At 35.1% G+C, this 27,557-nt stretch overlaps 2 protein-coding genes across 2 annotated transcripts; both read right to left on the bottom strand.

Moving 5' to 3' along the window:
* Positions 1-11,143: 11,143 nt before the first annotated feature.
* Positions 11,144-16,011, bottom strand: LOC147383433 (uncharacterized). Its single transcript, XM_086429015.1, has 3 exons — positions 15,763-16,011; positions 15,501-15,606; positions 11,144-11,470 (listed from the first exon to the last, which is right to left on the bottom strand). The coding sequence occupies exons 1-3, from the start codon at positions 15,925-15,927 to the stop codon at positions 11,388-11,390; spliced, it is 354 nt and encodes a 117-aa protein (XP_086285141.1). The 5' UTR covers positions 15,928-16,011; the 3' UTR covers positions 11,144-11,387.
* Positions 16,012-17,024: 1,013 nt separating this feature from the next.
* LOC147383432 (fanconi anemia group I-like protein) lies at positions 17,025-25,329 on the bottom strand. Its single transcript, XM_086428859.1, has 13 exons — positions 24,192-25,329; positions 23,908-23,989; positions 22,911-23,102; positions 22,569-22,633; positions 22,320-22,479; positions 21,705-21,950; positions 21,501-21,617; positions 20,531-20,722; positions 20,340-20,421; positions 19,058-20,016; positions 18,456-18,948; positions 18,183-18,373; positions 17,025-17,601 (listed from the first exon to the last, which is right to left on the bottom strand). The coding sequence occupies exons 1-13, from the start codon at positions 25,301-25,303 to the stop codon at positions 17,170-17,172; spliced, it is 4,323 nt and encodes a 1,440-aa protein (XP_086284985.1). The 5' UTR covers positions 25,304-25,329; the 3' UTR covers positions 17,025-17,169.
* Between the last annotated feature and the right edge of the window lie 2,228 nt (positions 25,330-27,557).

Here is a 27,557-nt window from a genome sequence, read left to right as displayed (position 1 = left end):
AAGTGTAGGGTAAAACTTAGGGTGGGGAACGGGACCCATATATATATATATATCTCTTTGTGAGAGTAAGAGAAATTAAATGAGCTCCAAAACTGCATACATTCCCATAATTTAACATTTTCTCATATATATATATGAACTCAAAGTTTTGAATTTGAAACTAACAATTACATATCTCAAAAAAATCAAATCCTACATACCATATGAACTCAAAGTTCTGAATTTGAAACTAACAATTACATATCTCAAAAAAATCAAATCCTACATACCATGGAAGACCAACACCATTCTCGATATAAAAAAAATACTAGTGAGTTGAAATAACACTTGAAGTAGCACTCAAGTATACAAAAAATCATAGATGTTTTTTCTCTAAATGTAAGTAAGTTATATACTCAAGGACAATTGATGGTTCTCTACACACTTTTGTGCTACTTCGAGGGTAATTTTGATTCATTATATCAAGGCTCTTATCGAAAAAGAGACTAAAGAGCATGATGCATCATATAAAAGGGTCGACAATCTTAGATTTGTAGGAGTAGGGATATGTCTCCTACCTAAAATAATAAGGTCTCAAAGGGATGTGTTTCAAATTAGAAATAATCTCAAATATTTACCAAAATTTGAAGGGATATGTCCAAAATCCAAATCCTCATTAAATTTAAATCAAAATATTTACAAGTTAATTAACTAAGGGTGATTTATACATATCCCTATGTTTTATTGAATATTAGATGTGACGGCGGTGGTGACGACGACGGCGACGGCAATGGTGGCGGTGGAGGTAAGTGAGGAAGAAGAAGGGAGAACGTGATGGTGGCGACGGCGAAGGCAAGTGAGGAAGAAGATGATGAGGAATATAGGAGGAAAACGTGGTGGTGGTAGTGGTGACGGAGGAGGTGAGGGATAGAGAAGAAGGAGAAAAGAAAGAAGGTGACCGGAGATGGCGACGGTGATGACGATGACGACGAGGTTAGTGTAATGGTGGTGTTAGGAAAGAAAAAAATATGAGTGGAGAAGAATTGGAGATAGAAAATATGGGTGGATTTCACTTTCCCACCCATATGGGTGGGAAAGTGAAATCCATGTTTTGGTGGACTTTTTGATTGGGGTGGAAAATGAATTTCCATTTCCATGTGCAATCAAACACTTAAAAAATGTTATTTTTCATGGAAATTGATTTTTCACCCTATTTTCCCTGTGCAATCAAACATACCCTAAGGAAAAAATATTCAAATGTTATCATCTTTAATCTCTAGCTAAAAATCTTGAAGTTCTTCAAACCCCAAGATAGTTTTAATCTATTCAACTTCATTTTCATACATCATTTTCTATCTTACCTCCTTTTGTAAAACATCATAATTTTTTCTATCCAAAATTGTATCGTTTTATACTTCCTAAAAATTTGTATCTTGTCTTAAGATTTAAATGTTGAAGACTTGAACACAATCTTAAAATAGATGATGAGGGTAAAATTTTTAATAAAAAAGGTCGAAGATGACAGATTTGGAAAAGAAAATTTTGGATTTTTTAGTTAGAAATTAAAGATGATGGTATTTAAGTCTTTTCCCATTGACTTAGAAGACAGAGATCAATGGATGCATGTCATCAGTTTCAAAATATAGGGTGTATCTCTAATATTCAGTAAAATATAAGGGGTATGTCTAAATCACCTATTAATTAATTAAAAAAAAAAGTATAGAGAGAGAAAGAGAAGAAAAGTAAACTAGGTACGTGGCTATAAACCAGCACTAGAAGTTGGATCGGCCCACTACGCTAAGCGTCCTGCAGCGTCCGTTCTGCTCTTTGGGTGTGGGACCCACCAACTCAAACCCATCTCCCTCACTCTTTTCTTCCTCAACAAGTTCTCATTTTCTTTTTAAAACCATACCACCACAATCCATCAGCCTCCGCGCGCCTCTGAGAGAGAGAGAGAGACTATGAGAGATGGTGGGCTTAACGATTCTCTTGGATTCTCATAAGAAAAGCTTTAACAAAAGCCCACAAATCATCAACAAAACTACAATTATCAAACCCTCTCCTCCTCCTCCTCCTCCTCCTCCTCCATCTCCATACTCTTCATCTTCATCTTCATGTTGGTATTCTTCTTCACCTCTCCCTTCGATTTCTTTTCTTGACAAATGCTTTCTCTGTAAACAAAGACTTCTTCCTGGAAAAGACATCTACATGTACAAGTGAGTTCAAAAATAAAATCTCATATCTTTGTTTCTATTTTCTACTCTTGTTTTCTTTGAGACCTTATATCTTGGTTTTATTAATTTCTACTGGGTTTACTTCCTAACCTTTATTTTAACTCATTTTGTTAGAAACCCAAACCATGGTTTCTCTTTCAACTGCTTCTATTCTGTCTATCAGGTTTCTTACAGTTTTTTTTTTTTTTTTAAATAAAAAAAAAACACCTCTCTTTCTCGCTTATTATTTATAAACAAATTAAACTTATGGGTTTCTTCTTAATGCTTCATTTGATTGACTTAGTATTTTTTTTTTTTACAGTGGAGATCGTGCTTTTTGTAGCGTGGATTGCAGGTGTAGACAAATATTCATGGACGAAGAGAGTATTAAGAGGGAGAACTGTTCAGTGGCAGCCATGAAAGTAAAATCCACGTCATCGGCTTCTTCATCATCTCGTCATCAACGCAAGGGGAACAAGAACCGCGCGGGTGACTTTGCTTACTAAAAAAATAAGATCGAATTAATGTATTTCCGATGTTACCCTTCTGTTTCCTACGTAATGTCTAAGATACCCTCGTCGTTTTATTTTCTTGTATGATGAAACCAAAAGGTCTTTGCTGAAACTTCCCCATGGTTTCTCTGAAAACTTCGTCTTTCCTTCACTGGCTGTTAAGGGTATTTTAGTACTTTAATATTTATTCCTAATTAGGTCTGGCATTAATGAGTGCTTAATAACATTGAATGAAAGAGAGATTTTTTTTTTTTTTTTCTCTTCGTTCTCTTCAAAGCAAGGAAACTAGGAGGGTTGGACTCTTGATCGTGGGACAACAATTACCCATCTGTCTTATTAAAAATCTGATTCTCATTTTAGAGAAATACTAATAAGAATTCCTATTTTACTCATTAAAATGCTGTATGAATGTGGATCGTATGCACCCAGGGTGGAGGATTGAATCCCTCCTTCCACACCCCAATACACGCCACGCAAGTCGTAATCCAAGGAAATTTTTAGAAAGAGATATTTTTGGTGTGGGACCAACTAGTTGCACACCAATCTTAATAAATTTATTATTTTTTGTTATTTTCTATAACTTATATTTTAACTTATTGCTTGCACTCCAGTGCATAATCTTTAAGGATTTAACATTTATTTTATCTTGTAATTGTTGAATAGTGCGGATAAGGTCTTTGATTTATTCAATAAAAATAATTACAAAGATTATAAGGTTCCATCAAACTCATGAAATAATCGTATAGATCTTGTTGCACTCAGATAAGAAAAAGGCAAAATGTGGGAATGTTGAATTGTATGCGTGAGGATCCAACCCCTTTCCATGGCAATTTTGTGCTTCTTTTATAGTGGAGAGGAGAAAGGTATTCCCTTGATTAACCTTCTAACAGGGTGGTTGCGACTTGTCGATTTTAAGTCCGAGATAAGCTCATATCCTGATATGGTAGTTATGAGTTCTCTTTTAGACCTAAGGTAAGATTGTATTTTTGCTTGTGTTAGGAGCCTGTAAGCTCCTGCGATACGTCAGTCACCCATATAATGGCCATAGAGCTTGACGCCTTTCATTTGTGGATCATCCTATGAAGGTACTATACTCAAGGTGGCAGGGTATGCCTTTCCATCATGCCACCATCATCGAGGCTCTTGATGATGCAACGTGGTGACTTAATTACCCATATCTACAGTAGCTTTATATACTCTACTCATGCTCTACTTTGCTCGTGCTTTGTGATTGATTTTGCTCATGTTCTCTTTGGATACTAATTTTCTAATAGTAGCTATATATACTCTACTCATTCTCTACTTTGCTCATGATTTGTGATTGATTTTGCTCATGTTCTCTTTGGATACTAATTTTCTAATCTTTATTTAGACATTAATATGAACTTATGTATTTCAAGGTAACGTAATTTTGTAAATATGGTTCCAAATGACACAAGTATCTCTTGCACAAATTACTGAATGAACAATAATTTCTATGGGCATTGAGGAAGAAGGGGAAAAAAAAAAGGAATGCAACATTTTTTTTAAAGACTAATGATTTTGTAACTCGACTTGACAGCGTAATTCAAAAACTCTCTGACGTGTCATGTGCAAAGAACCATCGATTCTTTCGCTCATGATACTCAACTGCAGATGGCAGGTCGGTCAGGTCGGTTTTGTATTCCAAGGGAAAGAATCTACAGTTCTTTGCCCATGTTACGTCGGTGAGTTTTTGAGTCACTCTATCAAGTTGAGTTACAAAATCAGTACTCTTTTTTAAAACTGTTTTTGGAGTGTAATCATTCAAATGGAGTGCAAAGGAGAATTTTTAAGTAATGGTCTGCAATTGGTAATGGGTTGTGTGCAACTAATCGGTCCCTTTAGGTGTTAATTGCTTGCATTATGACTTACGTCGCGTGTATTGAGGGTGTGGGAGGAGGGTTCCAATCCTCCACCCTAGGCGGATGCGATATGGACTCAATGCGGTATATACTATGTACAAAACGTCCAAACCGTGACCACGTTATTAAAAATAACTTGAAGGCTCTTAACAAAGTAACTGTAAAAAGAAGCCCCCCAAATTGTGCAATGTGGTTAAACTGCCTCATGTGTCAACAAATGTTATGGAAAAAAAAAGGCCCCTAAACTGTTGTCTTTGTTCTTTGTCAAGTTTGACTCAAATCAATGCTTCAGCGATTAATTTGGAGGTTATTTTGTTATGTTTTAAGAGGGAGAAAGTAATATATTATAAATTACAGCTTGTGTCGACCAAGGTACTACACATTTCTGGGAAGGATTGTGATTTGAGCTCTCTTTTGAAGTCCTCTCATCTCGAGTGTTGATGCTCCTCAACCACCATTGTATCTCATCCTCCGTGAGATACATAGTATTGGTATCAACTTTAGCCACCTTATCTATAAGAATTATAGTTTTGAAATGTTTCTCAATATCATAAGAAGTTTTCTACTCGGGGACTCTTAACTTGGCTACTTACCTATTCCGAGGTACCCAGTTTGTTTGAGGGTATATTTTTCTCCACTCTTGGGTGTATCATTAAGTCTCGTGACCCTCTAATATTCATTGTTCTCCTCTTCTCTAACATATCGGTCTTTTGGAGTAGTTGGTTGTTTAACATGATTAATTACATTCATTTTAGTAGAATCATTTTGACTCTGTAAGTTTCGTTCAGCCTTTCAACTGCATGGATCTTTAGTGTGATCATGGAGATCTCAACCTTGAGTAACTCAAATGGTATTCACCTCAGCCTCAAGCTCTCCTTTGCAGTGTTTCTAAATCATCCTTCTTGGGTGCCATATCAAGATTAGATAAATAACAATCGATAAACATTTGTGATAACTGGTCCCATCCCAAGGTTTTAGGGTGTTGAGATCTAATGATACATATATGTACTATTGGAATGCTATTCTCTTTGGGTTCGCGTGCTCTCATTCTAAGTATCAGATTGGTAATGATGATGAAAGTCATAACACCACAATATACCATTAAATGTGTTATTGGGTTCGTCCTTCAATAGGAGGCAGTCTTCTAAAACGTTAGTTCGTAGAAAGCTTGATAGATCAAGATAAGGTTAAGTTGATTATTCATTAATCGACTCAACAAGTTATTAAAGATGCCTCCTTGCTAAAGTTTGTGATTGTTGATACCACAACTTGGGTTCACGTCTCGCCTTCACATTCTAATTAATTATGATTAGTCATCTCATGATTTGTCCGGCTAAAAAAATATCATCCATCACCGTCAAAGCCTTACCTATTCCCGATCCGCTCCCAAAGAGTAGAACGGACACAACAACAAGAAATTTAGATATGAATTCGTTTGGCACAAGTCGAATAGAGCTGCTGATTGATTGCAAAGCATGGTACCTTCGATCAGAATTTTTTTGTTTTGTTAGACAATGTAAACATTCCTCGAGAATTATCTTCGATTATCTTTGAGGATTTATTTTGTAATTTCGTTCCTTCAGTTATAGCCTCGATGAAATAAAAGGGTGGGACCCTTCATAATCCATTTTTATCAATAAAAAAAAAAAAAGGACGATGAATGAGGAACAACGTAGAAATCTCTCTTAAATCGGTCCATTCCATTGATTTAGAGTTAAAAGAGAAGAAAAAAAATGTAAATTCCACTCAAAAACCTTTAGACTGCTCAATTTGCATTAGAAATTTTAATTTATTTTGTTTGTAATTTTTGAAATATATTTTTGATGATGACATGAGTCATGAGTATCACACTCACCTTTTACGATACATGGCGAACTGATAATTATATCATTAAAGTAAACCTCTTAGCATAAACATTCCATAGGACTTACGACATATGTCCGGTTGGACTAAAATCTATTTCATTTTTTTAACTAAAAGCTTGTAAAATATTGTCTTTTATTGCATTAGAAAACAGATCACTCCAAAGATATCTAACCAATAGCATGGATTCAATACCATGATGATTGTGTTTCCTTTGGATTTATTCAAGTAAGAGATTTTTTTTCTTTTTTTCGGAGATAACCTCAAATAAGATTTAAATAATTTCGTTGTTAATTAGACCAATAACAACAACTGTGTTGTTATCAAAGTAAATTTGGATAAGGCTTTTATCAAGATGAGGACTAACATCTGTTTGGATGGATCAGCCCCTATGTTTATCAAAAAATAAATAATAATAATAATGACTTTCTATCCTTGACCACATAGGTGAGATGAGAGAAAAAAAAAATAATGTTTTTCTTGATATTAGTTACACAAGAACATCTTACCATCTCAGCCATACAATTAATAGCGTTTGAGAATGATTTTTTAATAATAATTATTGGCTATGTCTTCTATTCTTGTATGTGGAGGGTTGTCGTGGATTCAACCCGGATCTTTTGAGATCCGTTAACGACCCGCATTTGGTTTGGTTTTGGATCCGACCCGTTTAACATCTTTGTAACCCTAAGTATATAAAGGGTAAGAGATGAAACCCTAATGGGGGGAGAGAAATATACGAGAGACAGAGAGAAATTGTAATCGAGTTCTTCTTTGGTTAATATAGTGAAATCGCCGTTTTCGCCCGTGGACGTAGGTTGATTCTTTGATCGAACCACGTATATTTTGTGTCTTGTGAGATTCTTGTGTTCTTGCTTGATTCATACTTCGGATCATAGGGTTTAGTCTAACAATAATTTACCATGAAGATAATTGATGGTCAAAAACTTATTACAACTAAAATAATGTAAATTAAAAATCTCAATTTTAGAATTGTAGCAAAGTAATAAAATCTCAAGAGTTCGAGGTTGATTCACGAGGATTGTGTGAAAAGTGAATAAAAAATACGTGTGAAGAGAAAGAAGATTGATATGAAATTAAATCACTTTTTATCAATTTAAAAATATGAAAATTAATCTACCATTGTTGAAGAAAATAAAATTATAATATTTGAATTCCACCCTTAACTTTAATTAGGACTTTAACCAATAATCTTTATAGATAAGTCCATCAAAATTATTAAATAAAAAACTAGAGTGATTAGAAAATAAATAGGAAATTAGGAGAATGGATAAAATATAAACAAATAAAAAATTAAAATAAGAGATATATGAAATGTGAGAGAAATTGGTATGTTGATGATAGAGAGAGGAAAATAGAAATAAAAAAATATGAGAGATGTATGAAATTTTTTAGAATAAAGTAAAATAGAAAGAAAAGAAAAAAAAAAAACAAACAAACTTGCCTGCTTTTACCTAAGAACATGTATAGAGATTTTCTCTTTAAAGAAACTTTGTTTCCCTTCTTTAATCATTTTTTTAACTTGTCACATAATTTCTCATCCGCCCTTTTGTAATTTTTTTCACAAAAAATTCATATTTAACCTTTTTTCTTCTTTGAAATTTCAACATTTACAAAAAAGAAAATTCAACTAATTGAACATAATTCATTAAATTAATATTAATAATCACAATAAATTATGGATAAATATCATTAATTTGTACAATTATCAGTGACATACATTAAATATGACAACTCATCTGATGTGATCGTTATATATCAAAATGATCTGAATTGTCTCACTTATGTTCAAGATTCTTTTAAGAGATAATCAGAATTTATTGAAGTAGTTAGTCAAAGCCCTGAACATAAGATTACACAGTTTTGTGTCTACAGACACTCATTCTTCAATTAGCTCAAGTAAAGTTAGTGGTATAGAAAAGTTGGGATGTATCCAAAGAGTGACATGTACACAATATTTTCATTTTTTGATAAATATATGACATGATCAACGATAATAATAAATATTAATAATAAAAAAATAAAATTGACCAGTGAAGGAATGAGACATGACTTGACCGATACCTACATTACTATGGAGGAGGACAACAATTCCAAGGGACATTAAATTAGTATGACAAAATTGAATGGAGTTATACAATCAAGCAACAAAGTGATGCAACTTGAAGGTTGAAAATCTGTAAAAAGTAGTAAGGTCCAAATGTAAAGGATGAGAGAAAGAAAATTTTCGTTTGTAATACAAATTTACTATAATGATTTATCTCTAGCAATGTTTGAACAACAAACGCCATTAATGATTTAACTCTATAAATATTTTTCCTTCAAGTTCAGGAAAATACGTACTATAATCAATTCCAACAACATTTTTACATATTTATTTTTAAATACCCATAAATCTGTTTCTCTTGAGAGAACATAAACACCCCCCATTAATGGGCAAAAGTTAAATACAAGTACCATATCCACTAAAAAAGGAAAAAAAAATAGAAAACTTGTGAAGACCAGAAAATAGAAACATAGAAACCATAGAATCTACTTTATTTTCTGTGTGCTGCTCCCTCCAGTTTTGGAACCAGAGAGAGAGAGAGAGAAAGATGACACGACACATAAAATAAGAACGAGTGCCGTACAACTCGGAATCGGTCAGCTTTTCTGTCTTATTAATGCTCAACTCAATACTACTACACCTTCTTCTACGATAACGACGCTTCGAGTTTTTCAAAGACTTTACAGTTTACCACTACAGTACAGAAACAGAGTACTAGTGTTTGTTTTATTTTGTGTTTGTTTTTCATTCTCCTTCACATGTCACGTGTGGTGCACTTGGAGAGAAGTGGAGAAAACCTACTTGTCTTTTTGTGTAATATAGTTGGTGAAGTGGAGGCATATTGGGAATAGTAAGTTAAGAGTAGGGTCATGATCTCTCACCTTGAAATCTACCAAGCCTCGCAAGAAACTCCATATGACATCACAAGGACACATGTCACATATCAGGACTGATAACCTTATGATTGGCGACCTATATTAACTTAAGACATCTTTTACTAGAAAACGTTGAATTCACCATTATTTTATGTGTTTTTTTCACTCATTGAATTTGATTGAGCAGTAGAAAGCATTAATGTGTATAATTTTGTCATAGTTCAATCAAATGCAATGGCTGAAAAAACACATAATAATATGATGAATCCAACGTTTTCTAGTCAAAAATGTATTTAGTTAATATGGATAAAATTATAGTTTAACCCCCCCCCCCCCCAATCCAACGTTTTCTAGTCAAAAATGTCTTTAGTTAATATGAATAATATGGATAAAATTATAGTTTAACCCCCCCCCCCCCAATCTAATGTTTTCCAATCAAAAATGTCTTTAGTTAATATGGATAAAATTATAGTTTAACACCCCCCCCCCCCCCAAGTATATATGTGTGTGCGTGAGATGTCTTGTATTCTATTACGGTACATAAAGTTGAAGGGAGGGAGAGGGGTTGCAGGGGCAAGACCTGACTTTATAAGTAAAAATCTCTAGGATTGTAATATTTGAAGGAAAATAATGATTGTTCTTATTCTGATCCGTGGATATGGACACACTGTCGAATCACATAAATTCTTACGTGCGATTTTTTCTTTTTACTATTTTGATTTTTCACGATAATTTCTTCTAAAGTCTCAATTCTAATATCAAATGATACAAATCCAATCAATATGTCAAAATACCCGAATATTTTCACGCCACTTCGAAGTCATAATAGGTATCCATAAGGTATGTTGGTCCAGCAACATAAGTTGAATGTACGAAAATATCTACTCGGGTTTACTAAAGAGTTGCAATCCCATCTCATGTATTATTTTCAGGGGAAAAGAGATCCAAACAATGGGTGAGGGATATTAAATTAACAAGTACATTGTTTATTTGTGACCCATTTTCAACTCTGACTAATCATATCACTTGGCAAGATTCCGAAGCTAGCTAATAATCCAATGCTTTTAGACATTTAGATCAAGTAATCCAATGGTATGACCCATAGATTTGATTGTCAGATGAGTAAGACCAACAAAAATATATGCCTTCTGGACACTTAAATCTGTGAATAGGATGACATATCTAAAGAAAGCGTCCTTTTCCCCTTAATTGGTGCTACACAGTTCATGCACTCACGTAGGATGGGAAAGGAGCAAATATCAAATGGTGCAAAACTGTACATGCATCCAAACATCCCCTTAACAGCCAATACTTAATGATTTGGTCCTTATTTACATCATCTAAACAAATGATGAACAACGACGCCTGTTATACGGTTTGACCCATCAGTATAATGGTAGACACCGATTAGATCAATTGGACCATATCATGTGGGGGGCTCATCACCCCCACGGTACTCTATTTCAACATGCGTGCTTCGGCCCCCCAAGAATAGAACATTACCACACTACACCTGATACCAGTAGTCTAGTCAGTTAATCCGTAGTTAACTAGTAGTCGCTTAACTGACTACACTACACTTACTCTTTGGCCATGACAAATCTACGAAAGACTTTACCCGGGTGAGCAGATCATATTCCTCCACTGAATATCAATTATCTAAAGATATGCTTATGTTAATTCAAGTGTTTGGTTCTAGTTCAGTATCTCCATTCATGTTCTTTTACGACTGTGAAGGATTATTCATCACTGGTAACAAGTAAAGTGTTGATTGATAATCAACTTAGAGGCGTAGGTCCAAGTTCAAGATTGAGATGCCTTTCATGGGAAACACATTTGGACTGAAATATACACATTAAGGACAAGACTGTCCTGCAAGAGATTGTGCATGCTAAGGAACTCGATTATAGGAGCAGGAGCTAGTTGTAGCATCCTATCTATAAAACTCACAATAATGGCCATCATCGTCATCATCACTGCTAGTGCCATGGTCATCATCCAGACTTGAACAACAAGATTGCTTTTTGATCCAAATAGAAATAAACAAAGTGATTTGTCTCATGAGTCACATAGGAACCTGGAAAAACAGAAGCATAAGGTAACACTGAAAATCTGAATAATTAAAACAACAAGAAGCTGTCTTTGTTACCGATAATATCAGCTTCAATCCATCATTAATAAAGTATTTCAATTGAGATTCAAAGGTAAAGATTTTACATGAATATGAGTGGGGGTGAGTCCACGTAGACACACAACTTATAGGCCTTAGTTTAACTCCACTCATTTATGCATTTCTATATCCATGTAACAAATCTATCTCCATGATTTTAGTTGTGAAAACATGAAGCATTTGCGAGCACGCTTTGTATACCATTTGGAAATGAACACATGTAACTTGTGAGAGGGATACGATGCAGGTTTTCAAATTTCCAAGATTGGGTAAACAGCAAAATCAGTCGTGAGAGTTACATGAAGTCGGGTTTTTAACCAAGGTTTGCATTTTCGGTCTACTTAAAAACCGAAAAATAAAGAAGAAAGTTTCCATCTTTTGACAAAATTACAAAGTATGGAAAGAATCACTAAAAAATAATGATGAGTGTCTCGAAACACTGAATTATACGCACGTTTCCCAGACATTTATCTTAATTTTTGTCTATATTTCTCCATATTAAGGCAATAATTATGATAAGACTCGAAATATTATATTGCATGTTATTAGATGATAATTAAGCTTAATTATACATAAATAATTTCATAAATCTGATTACGTGTGTTTCTTGTGCAGAAAATCAGCATTTTAGAATCCAAATATCAAGGAAAAAGCATTTGGGCCCACTTTGGAATGCCCTAATCCTTAACTCATGTTCTCCTCTTTTGTCCTCTTGTGCAAAGAAAAGTGAAAGCTACTTTTGGACTCTTCTACACATCTTTTCCTCTATAAATAAAACATCAATCTCTAAAAAAAAATGGTTTTATTGTCCTTCTTCTTCTACTTCCAATTTCTTTGTAATTTTCTAATTTTTCCTTTGAAAGAAAGAATTTTTGTAGAAGTGAGATCTCCAAAGTGTTTTTCTTTCATCTTTGTTCTTTAAATTTCTTTGTAACTCCATTTGAGGATTATCAAGAAAGAATCGAATTGTAATATAGACTCTTCTCATTCTCTTCTCTACCATGTTTCCCTTATTTTACTATTGTTATAATTTGTTCCTCGCGATGATCGGCTAGACTCTCCTTAGAGAGGTCGATGATGCCGGAGCGAGTTCATCTTAATATTGCTGTTTCAATTCCATTATTTCTGTTTTAATTGTGTTCTTATGAAGCCTCTTAAGGTGAGATCATCTAATTTGTATTTCCAATTCTAACTTTGATAATTATTGTTAAGATAACCTTAATCATACTTTGTGATGAATTCGAAATATAAATTGGACAATCTCCTATAAGTTTAGAATTCGTAATTGCTATTTTCTAATTACCTTCAAGTGATTAATCGATTTATCTTCCAATCCACAAACAACGATTTGTTACATGGATTGAGTTTAAATGAGACTTATTCAGCATTAGGATGACTTACAAAGGCTAATTTGATCTCTCTAAGCTCTTCTTACATTGTTTTCAATCTCTATTCTTGCTCTCATTTTAATTTTTAATTCACTTCTTAGTTGTAATTCTTCTACTCTGTTTTAAAATTCTGTTTTCGTTTCTATTCAAAGAAAAAAAATTGAATCTACATTGTCCCTGTGAAACGAATCTTACTCCCAAAGTTTTATCTCATTATTTGTTCAATCTTACATTTCTGCAATCTACATAGCATCAATCAGATAATATATCCAATCGAGCATGTAAGCCCGCATCTAGTCAAATGATGCATAAACTCTAAAAATCATTTCTACATAAAACACATCTAGATCATAAGATAATGAGTCATACATAGTAATAAGCCTAACACATTTAGTATTTTAGGAGTCAAATTCCTTGGAGGCCAGTACCAATTTTGAGGCCAATAACTTCAAGGCTTCTCTTCTTTAGGGAGTTCAAATCAGCAATAAATTCCATGTTTTATTCTTACTCTGTCATACCATACAGCTTACATCACAAAAGACTGGAAGAAAGGTTATTCCCCAACCATGCAAAAAACACATTGTGGCTCATCCAGCCTTATGTGGCAAAGCATATAAAACCGTTGATTTTTTAACTTGTATCTCAAAGAAAGAAATCTATGGTTCTCTGTGCACTGCCACATCAGCGCAGTGTTGAACACAGTGTCCAACACAGGCAGTGTATCACGACTCTTTAGAAAAACCTTAATTAGTAGGTTGAGTCAAGTTATCTATTTTAGGAATCAAATCTAATCAGCAAATATCTAGGTATGCACCCACCCTTCCTCCTCCACCTCCTACTTCAACGTTTGTTTCAATTTTCTCTTAACTTCTATTAAATACTTAAATTGCCAGCATGTACTCCCGTATGAGATTCAGGTGAAAAAGTAGTTTTCCTGCATCGGAGACTACATATTAATTACTAGATTGGTACTTCACCAAATGAATAACAAGTTCCAAAATCATCTTATAATGTTAAGAGATCTAACTAACACTATTTTACATTCAACATTCAAGAAATGTACGTCAAAATGTCAAACCTCATTTGCAGGATAGCAGTGATTGGGCAAACACCTAATCCTTCCGCATTAATACAAACTAACTTCCTTTAATTAGCATTTTCCCAATGTTTCGTTAGTAACTTGATTCAACTTAAATCCTCCCCCAAAGGGATTTTTATTTTTTTTCTCTTTGAATCTGAAGCTGCATACTCCTCAAGAATCTTTTAGATTTCATAATATTTCCGTCAATGATGTTTAACCTAACCACCTCGTATAGGTGTCAATAAGTACCCGATTTATTGAGTTTGTGCCCATCCTTTCCAGACCCCAATAAACGAGCTAGTCAGGTTTTGAGCATGGTTTTAAAACTTGTTTTCACATCTCGTCTCGTCCATGAACAAGACCGAGTGATCTCGTTGGTGGACGATACCGAGACGTATCGGACAAGTCATCTTGGTCTCGGACGAGATTTAAAACCATGGTTTTGAGACAAAGTTTTAGAAGTTTATGAATCACTCAAACCTTATACCCAATTATCAAATCAATGTGGTGTTGTTTGGATTCATATTTCATATTGGATTTAATGATTAGCCATTCCTCCAAACAATTGGCACTTTACATAAGAAACACCCTTCAATCCATTTTGATCTCAATTTCCTTTAGCCACGACAGAAACACCAACATGGTATCTTTATATGCCACATTATGACTTAAAATCAAATATTTATTATCTTTTTCACTCAAATATTGTTGCCCGCTTTGTTTGAAGGATGAAGAGTCTGTTGACCATATTTTAATCCATTGTTCCTTTTCTCACAATATTTGGTCATATTTTCTTGGGTTATTTCATATTCAATGGGTCTTTCCTAGCAAGTTCTCCTCGTTGGTAGAAGGGTGGGCCAATAATGATTTCTCTCCCAGAAAAAGATTCCTTTGGGCTATTCTTCCCTCGGCTATTGCTTGGGGGGTGTGGAACGAGAGAAATAATAGGGTTTTCAATAGCAAGACGAGAAGTGATCACGGCAGCTTCTTGGAGATCTTGGGTTTGTTGTACTTATGGTCCAAGCAGAACATACAATTCAAGGGGACTACTTTTGATGATTTTGTCTTTAGATGGAGTTCTTTATGTAATTCTTGATGTTTTTATTTTTTTCTGTAGCTCTTTGAGAGGCTTTCTCGGCCTCCTGTAATCTGTTTTCCCTCCTTTTTCAATATATTATACTTTTCAAAAAAAAAAATATTAAGAGAAATCAGCATATTTACCACCAAAACAGTATTAGATACATTCTTTCCTTGAAAACAGAACTAATCCTGTTTTAGAGTTAAACGTTAACTCTAGCTCTACCTCACAGCAGGAGTACTTAAGTTACTGAACTTAAGAATCAAATATGGGTAAATTAGAACTAAATACTACAAGTTTGGGAGAATTAAACATGAGAAATAAAACAACCCAAAAGCAGAAAAAAAAAAATTAACAACAATTATAGAGAGAGATGTGGGTGGGGCTTACCGAAATTACGACCAACGATGCAATGCCAGGTGGGTCCGTGCTTCATATCGAACTCCTTCTTGATGTACTCCGCGATGTCTTTCTCAACATTGAGCTTCTCAAAAGCCTAATCGAATCGATTTTTATTCAATTTCAATCACAAAGAAAGATTGGAAAATCTCAAACACAAAAAAAAAAAGTACCAAAACCAATACATAGAGAATCAAAAATCAGAGATTTAGATCGATAGGGAGAGAGAGAGAGAGAGAGAGAGAGAGCTAACAGAGAGAGCGCAATCGACGGCCTCTTTCTGAATGTCGTCGTTCATGTCAGCACTCTTGATGATCACTTTCTTTGCCTCTGTAGAAGCTGAAGAAAACTTTCTCTCATTGGAGGAGGGCTTGGCGAAGGTAGCTTCGCCTCCGCTTCTCTTCGTCTCCTCCATCATGTATTTCTTTCTCTACTTTTTACTGTGAGAGAGAGACTCAGAGGCAGATCTCCCTCTCTCACACACACACCTGATATAACTCCTCTTTTTTATTTGATTATTCTTTTGTAAACATGGGAATTTTTTTATTATCTCAAACGACGTTTGAGGTTGTACATGAAACTGATGGTTGAGAAAAATGGAGAAAAAAAACACACAAATTTCCTACAAATTAACACTATATGTTTTCTAGAAACAACACGGATTTTCTAGAGATACATTTCCCTAGGAATTGTCTCATCTTATTAACCGTTCATTTGAATGAGGGAATCAACAATACCACACTGTTACTGTTACCGTTACTGTTACTAGTGCTCCCCCATCAATGTGAAACATGGTTTGGAGTCGTCGGACACTGACAACTCATCACATTCATCAAGGTATCATCTGCCAACGAGACGGGTTAACAAGTCATCTCAAACATGATATGTTTCTCAAAAACCACTCCATTGTATCATTATTGAACGATACCAGTCAAATAAATCAAACGAGGAAAAACAAGTTTTAAAACCATGATATAAGGAGTCACTCTCGAAAAAATAAAAATAAATATTGAGCCTAGGACACTTGAGATCCCTTCTCATTTCCTTTTCTAAGGATGTGTGAGAATTTTCTACTTTGAGATCCGAAAGTATGTGTCTCTCCCTTCTATTCTTTTCTTTCAATACTCAATTTATTAGTCTTTGAAACAAGTGTGGACACAATTATCATCTTCCCAAGAGGACACCATAAAAACATGAATAAATCCTATAAGTGATTTTGTTATAAAATAATATCTTAACTTCATAAGTCCCATTCATTTATCATGCTTTGACTTTTATTCGTATATTGTCGTGCAGTAAAATCACGTACATCACATTATTCATTTTAATTTTAAAATGATAAAAAAAAAATTATTTATTACGTGATTGTCAAGACTTGTGTCTGACTAGGGGGACCGTATGAGCCAGGGCCAAAGCCAAGGCATATGGGTCCCTTCCTAGGCACGTGCAATGCCCGCACATCACGCACCAAGTAAGTGAGGAAGCACCCTCTTGGGTGACCCCGAGGAAATATTGCTCATTTTAAGTATCAATTTAATTTCACAATTTTTCTTTACAATCATTCAGTAATTTCCCTTGTTTTTATTATATTGTATGTGGTTTCTCAGATAAAATTTTCCTTCATATATGTCCAGCATTACAAAAAAAAATTTCCCAATCTCTATGCCTCTTCATCAGAATCTCGCACCACTTTGTTCATCTTTGCCCTCTTGTTTTTACTATTGAAATTTTGTACTTCAGCCTCAGATCCAGAGTCTGCAGCAGCACTACTGGACTCAGGTGATATAACCTTCTCAGACCCATTTTCTTCCCCACCTTCGGATTCTTCACTCAATTCATTCTGTGATTTAATGACACTAGCTTCGCGTTCAGGTTCCTCTTCCTGACTGTTTATCTTCTTTGCATCTAATATCTTAAAATCTCTAGCAGTGCTACGCTTTGCATGCCTCAGCAAATTCACTTTGGTCAACTTGCTAAGTTGGATGAGATATTTCTCGTAGTCCTCTATCTGGAATATCAAATCGGGAATGCATCGGTTCTCCCTTTTGATCTTACTGATAATGCCCCTACTCCGAGAATTTTCTTGTTGATCCTGCATGGGAAAATACAAATTTTCATACCATGTTTTAAAAACGGGATTCAACAAGATTTTGAAATAAAATCAGTTTGATTGGTGAACCACAATCTTAATGAAATGCAATATTTATATGAAAATAAACGAAGATAATTTAGGGGAAAAAAAGTATTCCAAAAGACTGATCTATTTGAAAGGGGGGAGAACTATGAATATAAGAGAGTATGACACACCCAAGAGTTGAGGAAAATATACACTCAACACTCCCTCTCACCCATAAGGTCAAAAGAATTGAACCCGTGATCTATACAAATCTAACGCTCTAATACTATGTTAACCAACCAACTACTCCAAAAGACTGATCTGTTGGAGAGGGGAAGAACCATGAATATAAGAGGGTTAACTGTGGTATGACACGCACATACACTCAACAATTTTTAAATTTTTTAATAACCATAAATCGATCCAACAAAATTGAATCAGGATTACCAATTTGATAAAATTTTGGTTCGATACGTTCCTTTGTAGACAACAAGCACACATATGTAACACTGCACAGAAACTACTCAAAACTACAAAAGAATGTCAAACTCCCTTACCCTTTGCACCAGAGCCATGAAATTGTATAGTGGGGCTGTGAGCCTTCTGCAGGTTACTTCAACAAGCTTCTGGAATTTCAACCCGGGTAAAAGCTGTTTGCAACCTTTTGGAGCAATCCGAAGCTTTGTCATAAGTGCCAAATGCTTGTAAAACTTTGCAGTCAATCTAAGCAATTGCTCCGCCTGAGGATCTGTGCATTAAAATTATACATGTAAGTTCCACAGAAGCCTTAATATCTTATATATGCAAGTTATTATGCCTACCAACCTTACCTTTGAGACCCATTTGTGCAAAAAAAGATAACAAGTTCACTAAAGCTTCAGACCTCGAGTAGAGAGCTTCCTCCAATATCAGTCCAGGTGTCTTTTCTCCAAAGGCAACAGCTACATGAGTTATGGCAGAGAATGTCTTCAGCTTGGTTATGGTCCAATCCACTTCAACAATTACTGATTCAGCTAATTGTAGTAAAGTAGAAGCAATTGCACTCCCTGTTGATCGATTTACGATTGGATAAGTTTCAGACTTCTCCACCGGATTGTTCTCTTCTGAACCTGTAACTTTTAACAGCTCTGAACCAATGTCTTGGGCTACCAATAGATCATTTAAAGGTGAGCTTAAATACACCGCAAGTGCTACCGCACTTTTCGCAGCCTTGGGATTTTCTACTGTGCTGCTGCTGCAGATATGAGTAGCCCAAACTCCATGAGAGTTCCTTAGCTTACATGGCAATTTGTTGCTAATCATCAATATCATTTCAGAGAGAACCTAATAAGTAAATAAATTAAATTGGTTTCCATCTTACACAAGTATACAAAATTCAGAAGAAAAAAAAATCGCTGAAAATGCATAAATGAGAGGGCATTTACTTAAGTACCTCGGATTCTCGATAAAGTGAAAGTTCAAGAAGCTCCGGAAGCAATGGCTTTAGTCTCTTTTCTAGGAATAATTGTATGCTTTTTATAAGCTGATCTTGGATTCCAGAGACAAGTTCAGAATCATCATTGGCATTGCCTAAATCAGACTCGAATGAGGATATAGAGACCAAATCCATAATCAATCCAGTCAAATGAGGCATGTGTAAACTTAATTTAATCAATTCTTTCAAGCAAATCAAAGATAAGAGTATTAGTTCCCCTCTCTCTTCCACGCCTTTCTTTCCCTTGGCTGCTTTTTTCTTTTGATCCATCTCTAGCTTTGGCCCTGACTTGAGCAACCAAACCAATTTGAGCAATGGGGTTCCCAACAACCTTATATCACCATATATTAAAGGCTTCAATAGATCATCCTTTTCCATGGACGGGAAAGTTTTTATTTGATGAAGAGAAGCTTTCAATGCAAAAGATATGAGTTTAAAACAATGAACTGATGTCTTGCCCAGAGATGATTGACCAGGGCTTTGGGAAACTGCATTGAAATTAGAATCATTAATATGATATAATTTCAGTGCTGTTAGCAATATTTGATGGATGCTAGATGTTGCCAAGAAAGGTTTTCTTGCTTGAGGCAAGGTTATGGGCGCTGCATGACCACACTCCATACTCTCATGATCAGTTCTATCTGATGTATCATGAGCGCTAGCTCTTGGAGTCCCTCTTTTGATACCATTACCAGATTTAGTTGTACATGCATCCTTTTCTAATGATTCATGCAAATCAACTAACTCGATAAGTTCCTTTTCGAGCTCCACCTTTCTTTCATCTGTTGGTTTCTCCAATTCAGTTGCAACAACATTTAACAATGCCTCAATAATTCCTGACAAAACTGTAGCACAGTAACTAGCCCTCTCTGCTTCCAGAGATCGCGAGTCTGAATCCCGGCTGTGACGTAGAATGTCTGTTCTTACAAACAAAGAACATAAATAAACGTATAAGCAGGCAGATTCACAATAGTGAAGCTCTAGTAGTCAGAACTCTGTACTCACATTTTTGAAATAGTCTGTAGGAGTTCTAAAATCTGAGAAAAAAAGACCTTTAAATCCAAGCAAGAAAGTAGTCATCTTGAAAAAGATAGAATGATTTAGATATTTCCCAATAAAACCTGAAGAAAAAAAATGATCTAAACATTTCCCAAGATGTTTTCCTCCCAAAAGATCCTAATAACAAGTATTATGACCATGCAGCAAATGAATGATAGTCGGATGGGATGACTCAACAGACCTTCCAAGTTGTGATTTCTCAAAAGCATCCGTATCTTTAGTAATGCATTGGAGAATGACTCGCCAGATGAAATTCTTCCTGGCTGCACTAGTTTCAGACAATTATAACGGGTATAAGAAATCGTATGAATATCTTTATTTTGCACAAATAGTACAGCACTATAACTTCATTCAATGAAACAATAAAGATACCTCATTCTCTTGTGTAAGGGAGAAGCCAAAACATGCCAACGAGTACTCTGAGGGGTGATCAGTTTTACTCTGTGGCTGGAGTAGAAGAATCCTAGAGACACATGATAAAAGGCAATCCAAAGGTTCCCCGAGACAAATTTTTCCACCTTCCGATTTAACACAACAGCCAAGGTTTAGTTGGGCATCTTCATCCTGCCACGTGCCACCACAATTTTCCAGTCTTTATGAAAGTATGTGTGAAAACAAAGCAATAAAAAGAACAGAAATCGCACACGAGAACACAAGGATTTATGTGGTTCAGCAGTGTACCTACGTCCACAAGTTTTACAGCACTAGAGATCGCTATTAATAAAATCAGGAGTTGCTAAAACGTGTCTATCTTCCAAATATAGAAACCCCCCAAAATAGAGAATTCTTAAGAAAATATTACAGAATTGCCTTTTTAGTAACCTCAGGCAGGGGGCACTGCTCCCTCTGCACCCCAGCGTACCACCAACAGAATACAAGACATCTATATGATAAAACACAATTGTGGACCCCACTTTGCTACAGTTTTGTGGGGGACAATCGTCCCTCTAGCTACAGTAGAGTGAGATCCACACTACCCAACGTTATTCCTTTACTCTTCACCCCCTTCAACTTTGTTGTCTTTCCTCCCCCCCCCCCCCCGCCCCTCCTTTTCAATAATTAATACCCCCTCTAACTTTACTATCTTTCTTGTAAACCCCTTTAACCCCAAAGAGGATTCCCGTGCTGTAAGCATGGGTGAACTATGGCACAGGCATCCTCTAGTTTACACAACAGTATGAGCAACATGAATTTTAACTGAAAAGAAAACAGAAGGGGCTAAAAGATAGACAGGAAATGGGGCATTCTCCTTTAGTTAAGAAAAGCTACAATATTTGAATGTCATAGATAAATATAAGAATGTCTCAGTAAGGTTAAATAGAAAAGCAATCAGACTTGATACCTCATTGTAAAAGAGAAGGAAATGAGGCAAGAGAAAGTCGAAAACAGGCCCAGCAATGATTGGGTCCACCAAGACAAGTTTCATGAGCCCCTGATACACGATCTCTTTCACTTTTGCCTGATTATATCAATTCTACTTTTAAAAAGGGCATGTTTGAGAAAGCAGCAATCAAGAATGAATATAAAGTTTGAACCAATATTAAACCTGCTGAGAAAGACATCTCTGCAGCAAGCCACTCAGTTCTTGAAAGAGATTTGTTCCCATTCCACATTGTGAGTCAGCTTGCTGACTGCAACTAGCTTGGCTGGATGACTCTTGAAAAGAATTTGGCCCTTCCCTCTTGGATTGTTTTTCACCCAAAATCAAATTGATAATGGCATTAGTAGCAGCGACGCGAACTGTATCTTCTCGGCTAAACATGGCCTTCCGTACAACCAAAATAGTATAATCCTGCAGAACTTATACAAAAGAAAATAAATGCCTGAAGTATGTAAAAGTAACCTTCAACATGCAATGTGCTAATGCAGTGGAATTTGTCAAAAACCATAGACGAACTTCTTGTCTTGTTCCAAGCAGGTCAATTGTTCCATATGTAAGATCCTTAGCATTAGAATTGTCAAAAATCACTATTTCCAAGCAACTCTTCCCATTTCTGATCATAAGTCTCCTCTAGAATGCCATATTATCTTTAGAGGCTTGGAGAATTTGTAACATACTTTCTTTAACATTAATACACTCTTGCAAGCTATAACATATTCTTCAACTGTAAGTTATTACTAAATGACCCTTATTCAGCTTTCGTTGAATAATAACCAATACCTGAAGGTTACGATTGAGTTTGATGAGGGGCAATAAAGAAGTAACAAGAGAAATGGCAGTTTTTCCATGCATGAAAGTAAAATAGTCCAACAATTCCTTCAATCGTGCAACATGTTCCAACATGGGATAAGGATATCTCTGAACCAGATAGCCAAGCAGTCTGAAAGGAAAACAACATACCCATAAGAACTATTTAACATTTGAAAAAACGGAACCACGATCATCAGCACTGAATCAAACTGCTGTTACCTGATGATTGGCAGGCTATGTTGAGGCTTCAGAGAAAGAATGTGAAACTTGCATTGCTCAATAATCTGCAATGCATTGGCTAATTAACGATCTAAGTGATCTCCAGAATGACTCCATATTAGAATGAAAAACTAAAACAATTTTTAGTTTAGAGTGTTATACTATCAAGATACCTTACGTGGTTCTGAATAGCTAAATAGAGCATTACCTCAAAGAAAGAATCATAAAAAAAATCGCAGCCAGGAAAATCAAAGTTCTACACAGGACTCAATTTTTCATGTGAAACCATTCTTATAATGCATTTAAGGTAAAGATGAAGCACCTTCAACTGGTTGTACCAACCTCATTTCTTGTCATGTCATGAATATCAAATAGAGTCTTCAACGCCTGAATACCGAGCTCCTCGATGCCCATCAAACCATCAGAATCAACAACTTCTTCACCATTCCCCTCTACCGCTGATTCTAACAAAACAAAGCCAAATTGAACTATGCTAGGTATAATATGCTCCCTTCCGTAATTGCTCTCGTTAATCTACAATATAGTTAAAGGAACAACTTTATACATGTAACGATGTGGTGAAGTAATTTGTTCTGAAAAACATATGATGCAGAACATCAATCATAAATATTGCAGCCAACCAACCACCCTATATCATGTTAACCAACCAACTACTCTAAAAGACCGGTCTGGGGGCCTAACTAGAGTATGACACACCCGAGAGTGGAGGAAAATATAAACTCAACACTCCCCCTCACCATGAGAGTGGAAAGAATCGAACTATGACCTATATGAACCTAACGCTCTGATACCAAGTTAACCAACCAACTACTCCAAAGGACTGATATGTTGGAGAAGGGGAGAACTATGAATATAAGAGGGTCATGGGTCTTAATTGAGGTATGACAAACCCGAGAGTGGAGGAAAGTATACACTCAACATATAAAATATGTAGCCCATTGTCAAATGAAACCATCCCGTTGAGCCCACCTTCATGCTGCCCAATAACCCATGCCTAGGAATTAAAAAAAAAAAAAAAAAACTCTTGGATTGTTCGAAATCCAAAACTTATACCAGTCATGCAATCTAATCATCCACTCTGAACCTATAGCATGTAAAGTATATACAAATTGTGTGCGTGTGTGGGGATGAGTAGTGGTGCAACCGTGCAGGGATATCAGTAATCTGAGAGTTAGTCCACTAATTCTCAATTCAATGACTTGAGAGTATGTTTTCAGTATAGGGCGGTTAGAACATTTTGAATGGTTTTTAGAAGGGAAAAAAAAAAGAGAGAGAGTAAAGTGCATAAACAAAGAAGAAGAAGAAAGAGGGCAATTACAGCTCTTATAGTAGCCTTCTCTACTCTTTTAACAGTTTCCAGACATTCTTCCTTCACAGTATCTGGCAGCCATTTACAATCTCTGCAAGTTTTTCAATGGATTTACAAACAAACCTGATAAAGAAAATAGGCTTCTTGAACTGAAATACTAAACTACAAAAGCAATATCTAACTATTTGCGACACATGAAACTCTATATCTATCTAATTGATTATCTAATCTTAAAACAAAAATATTGCAAATGAAAAGCAGTCATCAAATCAAAAACAATTTTTTACCCTTACTTTGCAAACTTGTGCTCACGATAAGATGTAATCACAGCTGTTTTAAGAATAGATATTGCATTTTCGCTGAACCTCCGGACCCTTGCAACAGATAGCAGAACCACAACAGTAAAATGGTTAAAAGCCCTAAGATCCGATCTCAAAAGCCTCAAAACCTCTTGTCCCAAAGAAGGATCTTGTTTCACAGCAAAATTCACATGTAGCAAAACTGTTCCTTCAACCTGCCTAACAATTGAAGTCACCTTTGATCCCATTTTCGTCCCAAAAAATCCTACAATCCCTCCAATTACATCCCTCTTACTAAAGCCTTTCGACGCCAATATCAAAAGCTGATAAACAAGAGATGGCAAATCTTGTAAATCAACTTCCTCCATTCCAACAAAAACCTTTTCAAGAAATTCTCTCACACGAACCTTATCGATAAACGATAATTCACGAAGAAGAGAAACAATCTTCGAAAGCAGGACCTTCGACCAGTCCAATTCAAGAATCCGATCAAGTACCGAATTAACATAGTGTCCGCCTCTCTCAATCTCCTCGGTCAATCGAATCAAGTCAAGACACCGAGGGAGCAGATCAAGTGGTTGTGCATCGTCGGGTTCAACAATTTGGACTAAATCAGAAACAATTAGGTCGACAATGGAAACCAGATCGTTCTTCGGGAGGTTATCGATGTGGAGAGCGAAGAGATTGATTGTATTTGATGAGTTTCGATCTCGAGGGATTTTGTGAGAATGAAAGAGACGGAGATAGGAGAGGAGGAGGGAGGAGAAGAGAGAGGATATAGAAGGGTTTTGAGGGGATTGGGAGATGAGAGAGATGAGAGAAGTTACGTATTCGGAGATGGAGAGAGAAGGAGAGTGAGAGTTGCAGCGAGAGTGGAGGAAAGAGAGGAGAGTTGAGTGAGAAGTGGAGGAGAGGAGGGGTGCGCAGGTTAGTGGTTGTTGTTGGGCTAGGCGTACAATATCGGCGTCGGTTAGCAGTGGTGGTGGTGGTGGTGGAGGATTGTTGGAGTTTTCGGTTTCTTCTGCGGTGGTGGACATGGTGTCTTCGACAGTTCGACTATCTGCGCTCGCGCGCGGTGTTTTAAATGGGGTGCTGAGTCTAGGCATTTGCGCGGGAAATCGAAATTGAAGAAAGGCATCTGGGAAAATAGAATCAAAAGCAACAAAAAAAAAAAACAAATAAGGGAAAATGTTTTAACCCAAATGACTCATTTGCACACACCAAAATGACTCATTTCACCCACTTGCTTATTATACCCACCTTGACTTTAAAATATCTCTTTGCACATGTATGATAAATTGTTTTAACCTCCATTACTTATCTCATGCATCTAAAGGTACTAATTATATCTTCGTCTTCTTCTTCCTCTCTCATTTCTTCTTATTTTTTGCATCTTAAAAGTTTCAATGAGATTTTTAAACTTTGATTTTACTTATTTTTCTTATCCTCACACTTCCAATCAAGTTAAAGATGTTTGCATAAAAAAGTTTTGTTCGTTGAATACCTACTAAATCTATATTGTAAGACTCGATAGGTATTTATCAAATCATATTTGTAATGCTCAGTATAAAGTTTAGTTCAATAGGTACCTAATGAATCTGTTTAGTAATATTCAATAGGTAAAGTACCTATCGAATTTGCTAAAAAAAACTTGTCTGAACCTATTGAGAAAAATTGTAAAAAAATCTTTAAGTTTTTCGATTTAAAATCGTTGTTTTAAGGTTTTAATAGTAATTTGTCTTCTTCCTTGATGATTAAAAGCAAAAAATGTAAATAATAATAATAAAAAAAAACAAATAAAAAATAAGAGAACTTGAAAAAAAAAATTAAAATTAAAAATTAATCTCCATTGATTCAACCTCTCACAAAACTCGGAAAAAAACGAAGAAAAATAATGATAAGAAAAGGAGGAAGGAAGGAAGAATAAGAAGAAGGAAAAGAAAGGAGGGAAGGAAGAAGAAAGTTGGATTTTGAGTTTTTGTTCGATAAATGGTGGTGCGTACATTAAGTCGAAATGAAAGAATGAAATGGTAGTTTATTTTATTTTTTTACAAAAGTTACTTAAATAGGTGCATTGCGTTATTTCGGTGTGTGCAAATAGACTCACCCTTGTCAAAACTCTCGTTTGAAATTTGGAATACGGCAAAAATTTGATACATGAAAATTAGAGTTTTATTTGATTTTGGATTGCAAAAAATTCAGTCAAACATTCGCTAAATGAAAATTACACATGTGGCATATATTTTTATGTGTTTAATACATCCCACATTAAAATTTTGGAAACAAATAATTTGATATATTGCAAAAGGGAGTCAAGCTATATGGTAATATAGTTATCATAATCCAATGGTTTTGAAGCTAGGAAGTTTTCGATTATGTGAGCTATAAATTTAGAATATAGAATACATGACATACGTATAATAAATGAGAATATAAAAAATAATTAATTTCTCCCTCACGACACTTAGGCAATTGAGCAATTGAGCAAACAATTAAAATGATTTAATTATCAATCTAAAAAGTCAATACAATATTCTAGTAAAAATCGTAATCATATAATTTCTTGAAAAAATTTGAACAATTAGAAATATCTAAACTCAGTTTAAAAAAATTCTTAGATCCTAAGCAGCCATTGAAAAATTCCAAAACACAATTAACTAAAAAAATCCAACAAAAATATGAACATCGCTTGAGCTCAACTGTGTGTCTGAGAGAGAGAGAGGGGTGTCTATTCTTGTTGTTAGGAGAAAGAAGAATATAACAAGAAAATCAATAAATAAAATTCTAAAGAGTTGTATAAATTGATTCAATTTTAGTTATTCTCTGTGAAGTTGCAAAGATTGAATTGATTTTAATTATACTTATTCTTTGCTTTCAAGTCTGATTTTTTAATTTATTTTGATTGATTTGCTGAAAAGAGAGTGAGAGAGAGACCTACCTGCATGGGCTGTTGGAAAGTGGAGACAATGGTTAGATTGAAAAGTCCAACCGATGAAGGAGATAGAAGCTTCATTAGTAACTTAGGTTAATGCCATTTTTTTTTGTCGAATATTACAATATTCATAAATATTATATATATATATATATCATTTTATTTGTTTTCTTGTTTAAATACGTGAATTTTTCGAACCATTCAAGTATTCAGAAAGAATTCTACATTTATTGTAAAAACAAAAATAAAATCTTGAAATTTTCAGGAATAAAACAATAGATAATAAGGGTCAAAACCATCTCATGTTAAAGTTCCAAGAACATGTCCTTGGTATACAACAAATGTTGTACCCTATGTGGTACCACATGACCTACTCAATACGATTGCATGGCATCAAATAATGGTTTGGGATAGGCTAAATAATTAAA

This window comes from Akebia trifoliata, chromosome 16, assembly GCF_017979445.1.
Source record: "Akebia trifoliata isolate Shusen 1 chromosome 16, ASM1797944v1, whole genome shotgun sequence".
Taxonomy (NCBI): domain Eukaryota; kingdom Viridiplantae; phylum Streptophyta; class Magnoliopsida; order Ranunculales; family Lardizabalaceae; genus Akebia; species Akebia trifoliata.
This window is presented reverse-complemented; position numbering and strand designations above follow the sequence as displayed.